We start from the raw sequence: 17299 nt of genomic DNA, 5'->3' as shown, positions 1-17299 counted from the left end.
AAGTAAGTAAGTAGGTTCAGGTTGGAGTGGCGGCTTATTGTCGGGAACGCGGGTGTCTCCCCTGGGAGATGGATTGCTGATGTGGAGCGCAACACCTACCATCAGCTCCCAGTACCTACCGCCATATAGAAACCTAGATACCTCATTGGCCGCTGCAGTTCATTGGAGCGCCCTGTATCGTGGCCGCCATATCAGAGGGGGCACGCTTCCTGACCACTGGCCAATCACAGCGCGTCTTTTACGAGACTTGGCAGAATGTAGATGTATAAAGATATCCCATTGTATTTCTATACAACTACATTCTGCCAAGTCTCGTAAAAGACGCGCTGTGATTGGCCAGTGGTCAGGAAGCGTGCCTCCTCTAATATGGTGGCCGCGATACAGGCGCCCCCAGAGTCGGAGGAGGTGTCTACCTGTGTCTATGCTCACCGCACGCCTTAATAGGCTATTATGCATAGCAGCCATATTGGAAAGAAATCCTTACTTCCTTCACAGGTGTTACCAATGATGTTAATTAAGGCTCTGTTCCATTCTGGTCAAACAGAAACGAGTGCTGCTGATATTGTGCATGTTGGCACCCTGGAAACACTCTGCTACTGCACCAGTGTGTCTGCAAGGAGTCCTTCAGGGGGTTCCAAATGGCCCCTTACGGGTCCGTAACTCTGAGAGTGTACAAATGGAACCAAATGGACCCGTAATATTGCTGCAGAGGGCTGGATCTTTGCAACACTACAAAGAATCAGGTATGTCATTCACACTCAACACCTCTGCATGCACAGTATTCTGATGTTTTTTTTTTTTTATAGAAATGGAACCCTTAGAACAGCATTGGTGTGTTGTGTAGTTACCTTGGTCACAGGATACTGGCCCACATCACACACAGACTCACACATGCCGTCTGAGAGTGTGTATCCCGTGTGGCAGGAGTCACAGGCTGGGGAGGCTTCTCATCAACATGCATAGAAACAATAACTTACATTAGCTAATTACATTACACACACACACACACACACACACACACACACACACACACACACACACACACACACACACACACACACACACACACACACACAATGTGTGTGTGTGTGTGCGTGTGTGTGTGTGTGTGTGTGTGTGTGTGTTTGGGATTATGCATCACCTATTAGGCAATTTACACAACGCTATTTGGAAAGTATTACATCACTTTTACACCTGCAGGCAGCCCTTGACTAAGCATGCAGACTCAATATTTGGGCAACCTGCACAGGTGTTTGCCTGCAAATAACACAGCAGCACTAATAGGGCTGTCACAATTATTACATACTCGACTAATCGCAATTATTTGAGTGACAACTTGTCAACTCGTTAATTGTGACAGCCCTACATGAGTAATGCCAGTACAAATGCTTGTGCATTTGTACATGCATGCATGGACGGACATACTGTAGCAATGGTTCTCCGAGGGGAACCCCAGGGGTCCTTAAGGGGGTTCCCAGCAAAATGAATGATAGTTAGAGCCAAATGGACCCTTACGAGACTGAAACACTGAGAGTGTACAAATGGAACTAAATGGACCCGTTGAACACTCTCAGAGTTATGGGGGTCCAGTGGCCCTGATGCCTACCAAAGTGGGGGGTCATAAAAGAAAAAATGGTTTGAGAACCAGTGGTCTACATCAGTGGTTCTTAAACTTTTTCATGTCAAGGACCCCCAAAATTATATGTATTTGGCCGCAGACCCCCATCTCAAAATAATATGTTCCAGGGACCCCCCAGAAGCAAAGGTTTGAGTTACAAATGTTCCCTTTAAAAAATGTATATCCACAGATTTGCACAAAGTTTCACGATTTTACAAAAATAGCAGACGTACAAGCTCATGGCACGGGACTTGGTCCTAATAACTAATTTAGCTGGGGACCCCCTGGTACCCCCAAGGACCCCTGGGTGTCCCCGGACCCCACTTTTTGAGATTGCATCAAGCTATACTGCTGGAGAAGAAGACCTCGCGGGGCACCTTGGCATGTTTTGCAGCCGGTGTGGCAGGGCTCACAGGTCCGGTGCCCGGTGTCGCGGTAGTTCCCCGGCGGGCAGGTGGGCACACAGCGGCCCTGTCTCCTCAGGTAGAACAGTCCCAGGACACAGTTCAGACAGCTGTCCTCCGTTCCCCCGATGCACTCGTTGCAGCTGGGGTCGCACCGCTCGCACGTCCACGAGGCCGTGTTCCCATAGTGACTGTTGGCAAGCAATACAAAATTAAACAAGTAAACAACAGCATGCTGTCAGGGAGATGTTTTCGTGTGAAGCAGGTGTAAAAAAGAGCTTGACATGATAGATGTCTTGTTGGCCTGATTCATACTTGGTTGCTTGTTGAATCAACATAAGGGTTAGTTCACCCCCAAAATGACTTTTTTGGAGACTTGAATTCATGGATATTTTTTGATTTTGTCTCATTCCTAAGACAATGATTTGATGACCGGCAGCGGTTCCGGTAGGAGACACAAAGAGTCTCTTTTGTGTCTCAATGGGGTGACTAAACGATAGAAAAATGTGTTTTTTTGGGTGAACTATCACAATTATGGGTTTAATAGAAGTAGGTGGAATTAGTTTTTGCGCAAGTTCCATCATTTTGTTGTAAAAAAAGATTGTCACGCAACCATGTATAAATCAGGCTTTATTCTTATGTGCTGTTTGAATGAATTGTTTGTGTCTTCTAGTGTCTTAAAGATGTGGAGAGTGACACATCATGTTGACAAATTGGTTTCATTGACATTCATTATCCCTTACGTAGTCTCTCTGGGGTATTTAATTTAGTTACACACACATTTAACGGCAAATTAATTTAACTCCAGCACCGCAGCACAAATAAAATCAGCTCTAATTAGCATCTTACAGGCCACTTAAAGGACTATTTAAATGTCAAACACGGTGCAGGGTCTTAGCATGACTAACTTAAACGTGAGTTGGTAATGAGAGCATCAGGTGATCAAGAACAATGTTACCCATAGTGCGATATGATCAGCGTTTACTGGATACAACACTAATATTATTATTAAATGGATTCTCACTGTAGGAGGGGTCCTTGAGGGTTCCCCAGCTAAATGAGTGTTAGTTAGGAATAAAATGGACCCTTACAGGTCTGTAACTTAAAGAGGCCCTAGAGTCCGACGATCAGTGGCGTGCATAGACATTTTGAGGGGCGCCTCAAAGCCCTCAACGCCTCGCACTGCGAGGCGTTGTGGGCTTGTAGATCTGCTATTTTTGGCTAAAGTTCTCCTCAGAAAAGGGATGCTAGGTTTCGAGTGGTTATGGTAAAAAGAAAAATCATATCACACAAAGAATTGGCGGACCCCCTGTAGTAACTCTGAGGACCCCCTAGGGGTCCCGGACCCCGTGTTGAAGACCCCTGCTGTAAACTGAAAAAAGGGCACTTCTGGTCAAGAGGGCTCTAGCACCACCTAGAGTCTATCTGTGCACGTCCCTGCCGACGATGCAAAACTTTATTGGTCAATCAGTTATTTACCCATCCCCAAATAACCTAGCCTGGTAAACCCTTCCGGTGGCGGAATTCACATTTCATTTTCATACAGCAAACCGGTCTGCTGTATGAAAATGAAATGTGAATTCCGCCTCCGGGAGGGTTTACCAGGCTACAAAAATAAATGGCGTCTGTTTATTCCGTTCGAAAATATTGGACTCTACCTGCAAGTGCCTTTAAATAAAAATGTTTTTATAACAGGCTGCTTCACGTTTTGGCCTATAACTCTTGAACTCCCAACTTCCCATGGCCATTTGTGCCAGACTAGACTTTCTGCCATTTTGAAATGACTCAATAATTTGTGCAGGACGTCACGTTTGCATTTATTTGCCTACTGCTGTATAACCTACTGTACTGTGCTTCTTTGAGAAGTAATCATCTATATCTGCAATGTGGAAATACTCTCTTACAAGTGAAAGTCTGTTATTCAACATTTGCTTGAGTTCGTCATGTATAAAGAATCTTTTGAAAACAGCAGATCTACAAGCTCACAACGCATCGCTTTGCGACCTGTTGTGATCATCTTTGTAATATAAACCATACATTGATAAAAGTTGCATATTGTAGTTTCTTTTTCTTGTATTACAGAGCTATTTTCCAAAATAGCCCTATCGGCCGTGTCATCGTCCTTGGTTTTGAACTGATTTATCATTATGAATGATAACATATGAATGAATAGAACAGCTGTTACCTGGGCTGACAGGTGTCCACACACTCCTTGCCCTCCCTGAACAGGTGCTCCTTACAGGCCAGACACTCGTGGGTGTGTTTGCCCATACAGGACAGACAGGACGGGTGACAGGGCTCACACCTCTGCCCCGCCTCGTCCTGGTAATAGCCTGTAGGGCAGTCGTCCATGCAGGTCCCGTCTGTGTGGGAGCAGAGAGTACATCATGCAAATACTGTACATACTAAAACATTCACACAAAGGCAAAACAACTCATGAATAATGCACATGGAGCAGAATGAACAATGGGCTTTTGTTCAGACTGCAACTGCATGCAAATCCATGACTTGTTTCTACGTTTTGCTAGAGATCTGATTGGATTTGTGTATTCAGACATGGTCCACCTGTCTGCATTGGTTTGCTGTGGTATCAACTAAACCATTACATTCTTTTTCTATTATAGGACGCCCCACAGAAGACAAGTAAGCACAATATGAAGCACCATAGGAAGCACCATAGATGACGGTTAAGCACCATAGAAGACAGGTAAGCGCCATATTATTGTAAAATATTGTATACGAGGAACAATTAGATAATATTTAAGTGATTTATTCCATTCATATTTTATTTATTTTAACATGACTTAACTTTGGTTCATTTTGGTTATTTAGTCCTAAACGGTTAGTGACACACAGCCGTGCCATTCCTAACTGACCATGATTCTGACATGATGATACTGATTCTATTTAGTCTATGTTGAAGATAACATGACTTATTAATAGAGCACCGAAGTCTGACGTAAATTACTCATCCTGCCTGGGTTGCGGTTTATTTCCCCCATTCAGAAGTCCCATAGACTTGTTTAATATCGCGTCAAATAAGAACTGTGTTCCAAAAATAAACTAATGACCCCGGCGGTTTGACTCATATGGATATGAAGCATCAACTGACGGTGAGAAAACGCATGTTACTGCGGCCAAATTAGTTACATTTTCGCCAGAAATAGACTAGCCAGTCAAATATAAGTGACTGACTATCATAAACGATACAGAGCCTCCTCCCTGACAGTATCGCCGGGACAGTTTGTTTATTTTTGGACCACAATTCTTATATGAGACGATTCTAAGATGACCCAATGTTATTCTCCATAGAGAAATGACTTCCGCGACCCAGGGGATGAACGAGTGACGTCAGGACTTCAGTACTCTATTGGTGTTATGTGGTAAAAAGGCCATTAAAGAATGCTCTCGACTCACTGAGCAGTAAATGTTTCTGGTTGCAGCTCAGGCAGTGCGTCTTGCCCGGACCGGAGCATTGGTGGCAGTATTTGTGACACGGGTGGCATTCGCCGTCCAGCTCGGCGTAGTGGTGGGACGGGCACTTGTTGACCAGCGGCCTGCAGTGACCGTGACCGTCCAACGCCTGAGTCTCCCTGCAGGCGGTACAGGAACCCGCCAGCGGCCCCGAGCAGCTGAGGCAGGATGCATCACAGTCTGAAAATACATTTTGTTTTTTACAATGATAAACCCCTGTACTTTCACAGCGATGTCACGGAAATGTACGATGCGTCATGCGTCATTATTCATAGAATAATCACGTTAGCATACAGTAAAACGGTCTCTCTATGCCTTATTTCCACGGCAAGAGAGACGCATTTAGTACATCTGTTCTAGTACATCCAAAGGCAGAGATGCAGGGTTCAATGGGAGTACGTTTTCTTAACCACTTAAGCCCCTACGGCAGTGGTTTTCAACCTTTTTCATGCCAAGGACCCCTAAATTGATATGTATTTGGCCGCGGACCCCCATCTGAAAATGTTTTGTGCCAGGGACCCCCAAAAGCAAATATTTGAGTTAAAAATCTTCGCTTTAAAAAATATGTATCAAGATTTTTCAAAAAATAGCAGATCTACAAGCTCATGGCACTCGGTGCCGCGCTATGAGCTTGTAGATCTGCTATTTTTGAATAGCCAAAGCTAAGTGGTTAAAATGATTGTGACGCTATGTTAACTAATTACGCTGGGGACCCCCTGCTGTACAACAAATACTGAAAATAACTGATCTACTATCTCACAACGTGTCACATATTTTTTTATATGTACAAAAAAAATAGGGACGACAGGGATAACGTATGTTTTTAAGTTAAAAATTGTAATATATTATCAAACATAAATATCAGACAGTCTACATGCTTCAAAAGGAAATGCATGTATTTAATTCAGTCTGATCAGAAGCACGGATGAAACATATCAACCAGCAATAAAAATGAATGACCAGAGAGGGGATATCAAAACCAGCCCCCCCCCCCACCCCCCTGCACATTTAACCCTGCATAGACGGCTTAGAGATTTAGTGATTTAAAAAAAAAAGAGGAACCACTTAAATCATTATACTTAGTTGACCGGAGTCCACCAGGGCTCTATACTGGGGCCTCCTCCGGTTTTCCCTCTACACCAAAACTTTTCGACGAAAATAGGCGATGTATAAAATGTATAAAAATCATTTGAAAATAGCCGATCTGCAAGCTCACAATGCGTCGCATCGCGACGCATTGTGAGCTTGTAGATCTGCTATTTTCAAATGGCCGAAATGTATATAGGGCTGAAGTTGTTAATGTATGTTTTGTAATAATAATCAAAATCTACAAAGTAACTAGTAACTAAAGTTTGCATATAATTGTAGTGGAGTAAAAGTATAATATTTGCCTCTGAGGTGTAGTGGAGTAGAAGTAAAAGTACTCAAAATTAGAAACACTCCAGTAAAGTAAAAGATCCTAAAAATTGTACTTAAAAAGTACAGTACTTGAGTAAATGTACTTTAGTTACTTTACACCCCTGCTGATTTACCTTTACACTCTCCCGTCCTGCCGTCCCTATAGGTGTGGGCGGGGCAGTCTGGTAGGCACGCCCCGTTGTGCAGCGTAGCGTGCGGGTCGGAGCAGGAGTCACAGTCGTTGTAGTCAGGCCCGTCACACAGGGTGCAGTCACTGTGACAGCGCTGACACAGGCCCTGCTCCGTGTCCTCGAAGAAGCTCTCAGGACAGTCCAGCACGCAGAGGGCCTCGTGGATGAAGTGGTACTCCTCACACGCTGCGTATGGAAGAAATCATTTAGTACAGGGGTCTTCAACAGGGGGTCCGGGACCCCTAGGGCGAGTTGCTAGAGGGGGTCCGCCAAAATCTTTGTATTATGATTTTTATTTTTTTTACCTTAAACACTTGAACCCTAATAATCCCTTTTCTGAGGAGAACTTGAGCCAAAAATAGCAGATCTACAAGCTCACAACGCCTCGCGCTGCGAGGCATTGTCAGCTTGTAGATCGGCTATTTTTGACAAAGAGGTGTAGAGGGAAGAAAGAGCAGACCAAGAGAACAAAAAAAGTTTAACCTGAAACACAATTTTATACAATATAGAGGAGGGGGTCCCTGCTTCATCTCTCTCTCTCAGCTAGGGGGTCCTTGGCCTGAAAACGTGGAAGACCCCTGATTTAGTATATTATGACGTTATGTTATGTTGGGAAACGTAAAGGGGCTACAAAAGGGAGAATGAAAGATCCTGGCGTTAGAAAAAAAATTGTTTGCGAGATTGTGAAAGTTAAGAGACTTGAATTTGTCTTGTTGTTGTAGAACTGTTGTTCAGGTCTTAAAGTGACCCAAACTATAGCTTCACGCCACATTGTGAGCTTGTAGATCCGCTATTTTCACCACTTCTTAAACTCTCTTCCGATCTACTACTACTATTTGTTTAACCTTTTTAACAACTTTTAAAATCTTTTGAAAAATTGAGATTTTTACTTGCGACCCATAATAATTGGTCCGCGACCCAGCGATGGGTCCCGACCCACTGTTTGGGAAACAGTATTCTAACCCAGTGGTTCTCAAACTTTTTCATGTCAAGGACCCCCAAATTGATTTGATTTGTATTCGGCCACGGACCCCCGCCTCAAAATATGTTGTTCCAGAGCCCCCCCCCCAGAAGCAAAGATTTGAGTTACAAATGTTTGCTTTAGAAAATATATATTCTAAGATTTGCACAAAATGTTCACAATTTTTCAAAAATAGCAGATCTACAAGCTCATAGCGCGGCACTCGGTGCCGCGCTATGAGCTTGTAGATCTGCTATTTTTGAAAAGCAGATAAAAGGTTATAAAAGTGGTTAAAATTATTGTGATGTTATATTAACACATTTTGCCGGGGACCTCCTGGAACCCCCCCCCCCAAGGACCCTTGGGGGTCCCCGGACCCCACTTTGAGAACCAATATGTTCTAACCTGTGCACTGTCCCAGCTCGTTGCACTGCTGGCAGGCCGCGGGGCAGTGCTGGCACTCCCTGTCCCTCAGCGTGTGACCCGCGGGACACTCCTCTACACACTGGTGCTTGTGGAACAGCAGAGGTTCCTCACAGCTCAGGCAATACGTGGCGTTCTTCTCACAGGAGGCACAGCCCGGGGTGCAGCTACGACACACCTGACCCACAGGATACCCCCTATACGAACAAGTAACACACAATACATCATACTCAAATTCAAACAACTTTATTTTCCTTTCGGAACTTTGTTTGTGATTAAAACTAGGGTGACCATCCTCCTATAATTTGACAAACCTCTGTCTGTAGTGGTGTCATGGTGAAGCTGCCCGGTTCTCCTCAGTGGCTGGAGCGATTGCTCTGAATTTGCACACAGCCATTGACCATTGCCATCTGAACGCAACTGCGAAGCCCGTTTCTCAATTTCATCAAATCTCAGCCGTTTATTAGCGTTTGAAAAAACGTACGGTAGATCAACGGGTGATCAAACTGCGCATGCGTCGAATCCACACACCACTCCGTTAGTGTTGGTGCCGCCTGCCTCTCGCGCGCGTGCGCGAGCGCACACACACACACACACACACACACACACACACACACACACACACACACACACACACACACACACACACACACACACACACACAACGAGCTTAAACTTAAAGGACTTTCATTTACGCGCGTGTACACAGAAAACATTCTTACGGATGTGTGTGTGTGTGTGTGTGTGTGTGTGTGTTTGTGTGTGTGTGTGTGTGTGTGTGTGTGTGTGTGTGTGTGTGTGTGTCTTAATTCGGTTAATTCGGTTCCAAAAATGTACTCCAGAAGTGTAGATGTCGGAGTTTTTTTCAATGAATGACAGGCAGCGCGATGTCCGTGCTGTCCTGTGTGTGTGTGTGTGTGTGTGTGTGTGCCTTGTTGACACATGTGCTGGAGCCTGTCAGCAGTGTTGCCAAGTCTCGTGGGAGAAATAAGGAAACATCTCCAAAAACAAGCCAGAAAAACAAGCCAAATCTTGTACAGTTAGTGCTTCCATTGTTGCTAAGATACGTCCTCCCCCCCCTACTGATACACAGATACAGTACACACTACCCAAACGCTCAAAACCCCAGACATTTGAAGGATTTTATAAACCCCCCCCCGGACAGGCCGGACAGCCCCCCCAAAAAGAGGACATGTCCGGGTAAAAGAGGATGTATGGTCACCCTATTAAAACACAACATACAATCACAAGACATATATACCCAGGTCCCTATAAAAACACATTCAAAACTACTACTTACCCCATTAAGACATGGAACTTTCATTTTTTGATTTGAGCTCAAAAGCATTATTTTACACTTTTGGCTATTAAAAAATAGCAGATCTACAAGCTCATAGCGCGGCACCGAGTGCCGCGCTACGAGCTTGTAGATCTGCTATTTTTGAAAAATCGTGAAAACGTGTGCAAATCTTTGAATATATATATTTTTAAAGCAAACATTTTTAACTCAAATCTTTGCTTCTGGGGGGGGTCCCTCGAACAAAATATTTTGATGAGGGTCGGCGGCCAAATACATATCATTTTGGGGGTCCTTGACATGAAAAAGATTGAGCACCACTGACATAGAAACAAACGATTTTCAGATCAGTTGAGCTTTAGTAGACATGTAGAATCGGCTTCAGGTCGTAATGGGTTAAAAGCATGATAAAATAATATAAATGATATGCAACCTATGCGTTTACGTGTTGACTAGCGTCCAAGTGGGATAGTCCAACGGGGGGGGGGGGGGGGGGGGGGGGAACGAGGGCATCAGTCTGTAATGGGTGTGAAGGGTGTGTGTGTGTGTTGTCCTCAACTATTTGAGAGGCCTATTTCTTACCTAGGCTAATTTGAATGGCCAGAGGGGGTTTGTCAAAAAAAGGAGAAAAGCAGCAAATCTAACCATATACCATATATTCTTCATTTTTGCTGTTTTGCATGAACATCACGTTCATGCAAAACAGCAAAAATGAAGAATATCGTAGAAGAATTATTTTGGGTCTTTCCCCCGAATGAATTAACCCATTACGTCCTGGAACGCATCTTGTGTCACTTTTTGATTTGAGCTAAAAAAGCATTATTCTACACTTTGGCTATTCAAAAATAGCAGATATACAAGCTCATAGCGCGGCAAGCCCGAGTGCCGCTCTGTGCCGCATCGCGATGCGTTGTGAGCTTGTAGATCTGCTATTTTCAATCATTTTTGTACTTTTACTTTTTGGTACTTTAAGTACATTTTGATACCAATACTTTTGTACTTTTACTCAAGTCAATTTTTTTGATTCCACACTTTTACTTGTAACTTGTACATTGCAGTATTGATACTTGTACTTGAGTAAAACATGTGAATACTTTTTCCACTACTGACAAAAAAAAACAGTACCTTATACATTGATGGACACACTGTCCGTCCTGCAGGAACAGCGGAGCTCTGCGGACAGACTGACAGCGGGTGCAGCGCTGCCCGTCCACGCACTGGGAGCAGCCCTGTGGGCACGGCTCACACACGGCCGTCAGGCGGCTGGCGAACCAGCCGGTGGGACACTTTGTCACACACATCTGCTGTGCCGTCAGGAACCGTCCTGGGGGAGAACACACGGGATAGTAAGTAGCCATGATCGTTATAATTAAGCCATTAAGACCTGGAACGCATCTGTGTCATTTTTAGATTTCTTTGGCTATTCAAAAATAGCAGATATACAAGCTACGAGCTTGTAGATCTGCTATTTATTTGTGCACATTTTTTTGTGCAAATCTTTGAATATATATACGTTTTTTAAAAGCGAACATTTTAAACTCAAATCTTTGCTTCTGGGGGGATTCTACAAATGCCTTCTAAATCCTAACAGTTTAAAAAAAAAAAAAACTTTTTCATGTCAATGACCACCCAAAATTATACGTATTTGACCACGGACCCCCCATCTCAAAATATTTAGTTCCAGGGTCCCCCCCCATGCAGAAGCAAAGACTTCAGTTAAAAATGTATATATATATATTCAAAGATTTGCACAACTTTTCACGATTATTCAAAAATAGCAGATCTACAAGCTCATAGCGCGGCACTCGGTGCCGCGCTATGAGCTTGTATATCTGCTATTTTTGAATAGCCTTACCCTTACCGGTCTTAGTGGATTAAAAGACCCAGATGTACAGTATATATTTGGGCCATAGCCATAGCTGAATGGGGAGAGAGAGAGAGAGAGAGAGAGAGAGAGAGAGAGAGAGAGAGAGAGAGAGAGAGGCCAACCTGGGAAACAGAAGGTCCCCAGGCCTATGGCTATGTGCTGAGGTGTGCATGAGCAAGACAATTGACCCTTAACTGCCCCCCCCCCCCCATTTTAAGATTTCTTTGGCTATTCAAAAATAGCAGATCTACAAGCTCATAGTGCGGCACCGCGTGCTGCACTATGAGCTTGCATATCTGCTATTTTAAAAAAAAGAATCGTGACAATGTGTCAAATCTTTCAATATATATATTTTTATATAGTGAACATTTTTAACTTAAATCTTTGCATCTGGGGGGTCCCTGGAACAAAATATTTTTAAATGGGGGTCCGCGGCCAAATACATGGGGGTCCTTGACACGAAAAGGTTTGAGAACCTCTGATATTATAGCAACAAATGGTTCTCAGAAAACTGTTAGGATTTAGAAGACATTTGTAGATGTGTTTCCGGTCTTAATGGGTTAAGTGCTCAATATGAGCAGCAATTACCCCCACAGGATTAATATACATTGTGTTATTATTATTATACACAGTAGAATCCTCAGTGTGACATATTCCATGTGTTTTATTGTGCGAAACACACTCCGATGGTTATGAAAAACCTGAATACTACTGTATGTGGGCCTATAGTAAATAAAGACCCACCGCATACTGCATGCAGTAAAAAAAGACCCACCATACACTGTATACTGTAGATCAGTGGATCTCAAACTTTTTCATGTCAAGGACCCCCAAATTGACACTTATTATCCCGCGGAACCCCATTTGAAAAGATATGCCAGGGACCCCCATAAGAGGAGATTTTTACGTCTCTCTAGCAGTGATTCTCATCCATTTTAATTTCAAGGACCCCCAGTTTGACATGCATTAGGGCTACGGACCCCCATTTAATGGCATTTATATCTCTGGGACCCCAATTTATATTGTAAAATCAATGTTAATGTAACTCTGAGAGTGTACAAAATGGAACCAAATGGACCCGTTAGGGTCCATTTGGTTCCATTTGTACGCTCTCAGGGTTACAGACCCATAAGGGTCCATTTGGTTCCTATCCATCATTTAGCTGAGGACTCCCTGGAACCCCCTCAAGTACCACTGGGGGTCCCCGGACCCCACTTTGAGAACCAATGCTGTAGATAGATATAAATACTCTAAAGTCAAAGAAAAGGAAGTGATCAGGTATAGACACTCAGTGAGGTGATGGGTTAGAGTAGAGTAGACAGACCTCTGACGCAGGTCTTACACTGGTTCTTCTCCTTCCCAGAGCACGACTCACAGGACGGGTGGCAGTCCTCACACTCCTCATCAACTGCAATGCAAAAACACAGCGTTTAGTTTTTTTGTAAAGTGCATGAGCCAAGTGCCTTTAATTAATTCGGGGGAATGACCCAAAAATAATTCTTCTACCATATTCTTCATTTTTGCTGTTTTGCATGAACGTGATGTTCATGCAAAACAGCAAAAATGAAGAATATAATGGTATACGGTTAGATTTGCTGCTTTTCTCCTTTTGACAAACCCCCTCTGGCCATTCATTTCCTACCCGACAACGCCCAGGGTCTGAATGTCTCAATGGAAGAGTAGGGAGACCACATCCAAAAACTGCAGATGTGCCAGGTACAGTATATTGTATTAACATACTACTCTACCACACAGATTGGTTAAAAAAAATAATGTTTTATTCATTGAAAAAATAATTTCCGGATTGCAGCTTTAATCCCTATATCCAGCTAATTATTCCATGTCTTGACGAGGGGAAAGAGAGGAAGGATGCATAAGAGGCAAACAGTGAGCATATCCAATTGATTTTTTCCATGTCTATATTTGGCTGGCGTTTAATCCAATAAGACCGGGAACGCATTCGGGCTCTTCGGGCTATTCAAAAATATCAGATCTACAAGCTCATAGCGTGGCACCAAGTGTCGCGCTATGAGCTTGTAGATCTGCTATTTTCGATATCATTTTTATATCATAGTTTTTCGTGTTTTTTTTTCGAGAAATCATGAAATTCTTTGCCAATCTTTGAATATATATATATATTTTAAAAGCGAACATTTGAAACTCAAATCTTTGCTACTGGGGGATTCTACAAATGTCTTCTAAAACAGCTTTTTGAAAAAAATGTATGTTGCTATATCAGTGGCGCTCAAATCTTTTCATGGCAAGGACCCCCAAAATGATATGCATTTGGCAGCTGACCCCCATCTCAAAATATGTTGTTCCAGGGCCCCCCCCCCCCCACAAGTAGATGAACTTTGAGTTGCAAATGTTCGCTTAAAAATATATATATTCAAAGATTTGCACACATTTTCACGATTTTTCAAAAATAGCAGATCTACAAGCTCATAGCAGATCCTGCGCTATGAGCTCGTAGATCTGCCGTTTTCAAATAGCCAAAGTATAAAACAATGGTTAAAGTGGTTACACAGATGCGTTCGCGGTCTTAAAGGTTTAATCGTCTCTCTCTCTGCTTTGAGGACGCCAGTTGGTACGGTATATAGTTCAGGTAAACTTGGCAAATAGACCAATTACCCAAGAGGATTTATTTCTCTGTGCCGGTGACACTATGACAGTCCCCCAAATCCCTGTTTCATTATGTCTGAGGCAGAGGTGTGGATTAGTGAAATGCTGAAGTGTTATTTGTCTCAGCATCTGAGGAGTCATTTCAGAGAAAAAGACTAGACGGTGGCATAAAAGTCTCCCTTTAAGCCCTATTATTATGTTTTTAAATAGCTAAAATAGCCGATCTACAAGCTCACGACGCATTGCAGCGTGTTTGCGAGCTTCCACATTAGATTTTTGAGCTCGTTCACTTTCTGAAACTGTTACGTTCACTCGCAACGTAAAAAAACCCGCTCCCGCGATGGTGTTTTACACACATTATAAAACATACATTAACCACTTTCGCGACGCGTTGTGAGCATGTAGTTCGGCAATTTTCAAATATGTTAGTACTTTTACTTTTGATGCTTTAAGTATATTTCGATGCCAATACTTTTGTACTTTTACTCGAGTAAATTTCGAACACTAGAAAATAGCGCTACTGAACGAGAACGTGAACGAATCATTGCCGTGAACGCGAACGAAATCGTTCGTTCACTGAAATGAACTTTTTTTCCCACCACTAGTGTGTGTATATATGAGAAGATGTTGGTATCATTGCTGTAAGACACTCTTAATGAAGGTCCAGTGGGACCGAAATGTCTGTAAATTTGAATAAAAGAGGCTTGCTGAGCAATGATAGTGTGCGGGACTTTTTTGTAAGTGAGAATATTTTGTTCATGTTTGCTTCAGTGGTTTACAGACATTAAAACATGTGTCTGTAACATGTGTGTCACATGTACAGTACTGTCGCTACTCTCCCCGGGCGAGCGCTCAATATGACCACCTGAGCTGGGTGAAGTGAATTGTGAATTTTCCCCCGCAGGATTACTAAGGTCTACATTACACACATTAGATCAGAGGTGATGCAGCTTTGATGATGGCACTATATTTCCAAGCTCACTCCAGAGGGCCACATTGCATATACTGTCGGGCCATTCTATGTCACACAAAAGTAGCCAAAATAGCCGATCTGCAAGCTCAAAACGTTTTGAGCTTGTAGATCTGCTATTTTTGCTATTTTTGAATTAGAATCCAGATTTTTGTTTTTGCTATTTCTGAATTGGAATCCTGAAAAGTAACATTTTTATTCAATTTCAAATGCATTTAGTTATACTTAGTTAACTTTAGTTAAGTTATACTTTAGTTAACTCTTTGAACTTAAATACATTGGACATAAAAAAGAGAATAGAATTGTAATACTAGTCATTAAGCTACTAATATAGACTGAAGTAATTAAAGCGGGTCATATCTGCATGTTTGGAATTGTAACAGCTGAAATCAATAATATATCAGTATTCCGATATTAACCTGCGGGCCGCATTAATTGAAGGTGGGGGGGGGCGCATGTGGCCCCCGGGCCGCCAGTTGTCCATGTATGCATTAGATGGATGGGGGTTGGATTGATCCACACTCAAAACGTTCAGAGGTGGGGAGGAAAATACGCATTAAATAAGTGAATATAAGGTTAAAAGCAAACGCAAGGGGCGGGGGGGGGGGGGGTGACATCAACTGGCATTCCCATGGGACCCCACAGACGACGGCCCCTGCTGCATTGCATGCTGCTTGCTCACCACTGCGGAAGGTCTTGGCGGGACAGACGTCCTGGACGGACACGCACGCTCCGTCGTCCAGCTTCCTGCCCTCCCCGCAGGTCGCGCAGTCGTCGTCCTCCGGCCCGTCACACGTCACGCAGTCCGGGTGACACTCCTCACACTCCTGGTTGTCCTCGTCGCCGTAGAAAGCCGGCGGACACTCGGTGACACACCTCCCCTCTGGGACAACACGACAAAGAGACAAGGATAAGGATAATTCCTTTTAACAGGTCGTGCATGAAAGTCCTTGCGGTCTTGTTTACCAATGAGAACCTGTGAGCAATTAGGGGTTAAGAGAGTCTTGCTCAGGGACAAATTTCATTTCATCGACACATATGCTGGCCTGGCCTGGAACCGAACCTGGGGCAACCGGGGCCTCTGGCTCCCTAGGCGGGCTCTCAGAGGAGGATTACCCAACGCTGACTGGGCCCAGGCCCAGGGGCCCCTGAGCTAGGGGGGCCCGTGAGCTTGAGCCTTTTTTTTTTTTTATAAAAAAAAATGTTAACATGTTTTTTTTAACCATTTTAACATAAAAAAAACTAATAATTTCCCTTATTAACCGCAATATAACCGAACAATTTCTTTGTATTTAAGTTATAGGTAAAACATGCATTATATTAGCCTATCTTCCGCCGTGCACAGACGTTTTTAACCGAAAAAAACCCTATTAATTTCCATTATTAACCGAGATTTAACCGCAAAAATTTCGCGTGTCTCGGCCCAGGGGCCCGTTTCTTCCTAATCCGCCTATGGGCTCATTAACCACTCAGCTATGGCCGCCCCAACACATGGTGTTCAGCAGTCTGAGAATGAGCTGTTTGTTAGACCCACCAAAAAAATGCGTTTTATGCGATCGCAGAATTTACCGCAGAATCAGCAAAATGGCGCATAATTATGCGGGGGTAACGTTTTTTTCAAAAAGGCCGCATCGCATAATATGCGCTTCGCATCGCATATTTCCGCATATTTCGCAACCTTTCACATATTTCGAATTTTTCGCAACTGTTCGCATATTCCGCATATTCCCGCATATTTCACAACTTTCCGCATATTTCGCAACTTTCCCGCAATTTCACTGCATAAAATTGCAAAAAAAAAACAGCATATTTCATTGCATAATCAAGGATTTTTGCCCACGTTTTTTCTGGAGGGTCTATGTTGTACGGTATGAGCATACAAATGAAATCAGTGGTGTAAAAGTAACTAAGTACATTTACTTAAGTGCAATTTTGAGGTACTTTTATTACTGGAGCATTTACATCTCAGAGGCAAATATTGTAGGCCTACTTTTACTCCACTACATAGTTACTTTGTAGATTTTGATTATTATTACAAAACATACATTAACCACTTCAGCCCTATATACATTTC

The 17299-nt window shown here is 43.2% G+C and overlaps 1 protein-coding gene across 1 annotated transcript in view; it reads right to left on the bottom strand.

Annotated features, from left to right (window-relative positions):
- pcsk5a (proprotein convertase subtilisin/kexin type 5a) overlaps positions 1-17299 on the bottom strand; it is a gene marked incomplete at both ends in the record, with an annotated part of 129091 nt that overhangs the window by 1568 nt on the left and 110224 nt on the right. Inside the window, 9 exons of the mRNA XM_084047067.1 lie at positions 849-943; positions 1996-2213; positions 4208-4385; positions 5440-5676; positions 7029-7271; positions 8452-8666; positions 10892-11090; positions 12958-13041; positions 15908-16108. Of these exons, the coding sequence (XP_083903193.1) occupies positions 849-943; positions 1996-2213; positions 4208-4385; positions 5440-5676; positions 7029-7271; positions 8452-8666; positions 10892-11090; positions 12958-13041; positions 15908-16108 (1670 nt within the window). The remainder of the gene's footprint in view (positions 1-848; positions 944-1995; positions 2214-4207; positions 4386-5439; positions 5677-7028; positions 7272-8451; positions 8667-10891; positions 11091-12957; positions 13042-15907; positions 16109-17299) is intronic.

This window comes from Gymnoscopelus microlampas, assembly GCF_963454915.1.
Source record: "Gymnoscopelus microlampas genome assembly, chromosome: 21".
In the NCBI taxonomy this organism is placed as follows: Eukaryota; Metazoa; Chordata; class Actinopteri; order Myctophiformes; family Myctophidae; genus Gymnoscopelus; species Gymnoscopelus microlampas.
The sequence above is the reverse complement of the archived record's forward strand: the minus strand, read 5'-3'. Positions and strand labels throughout refer to the sequence as shown.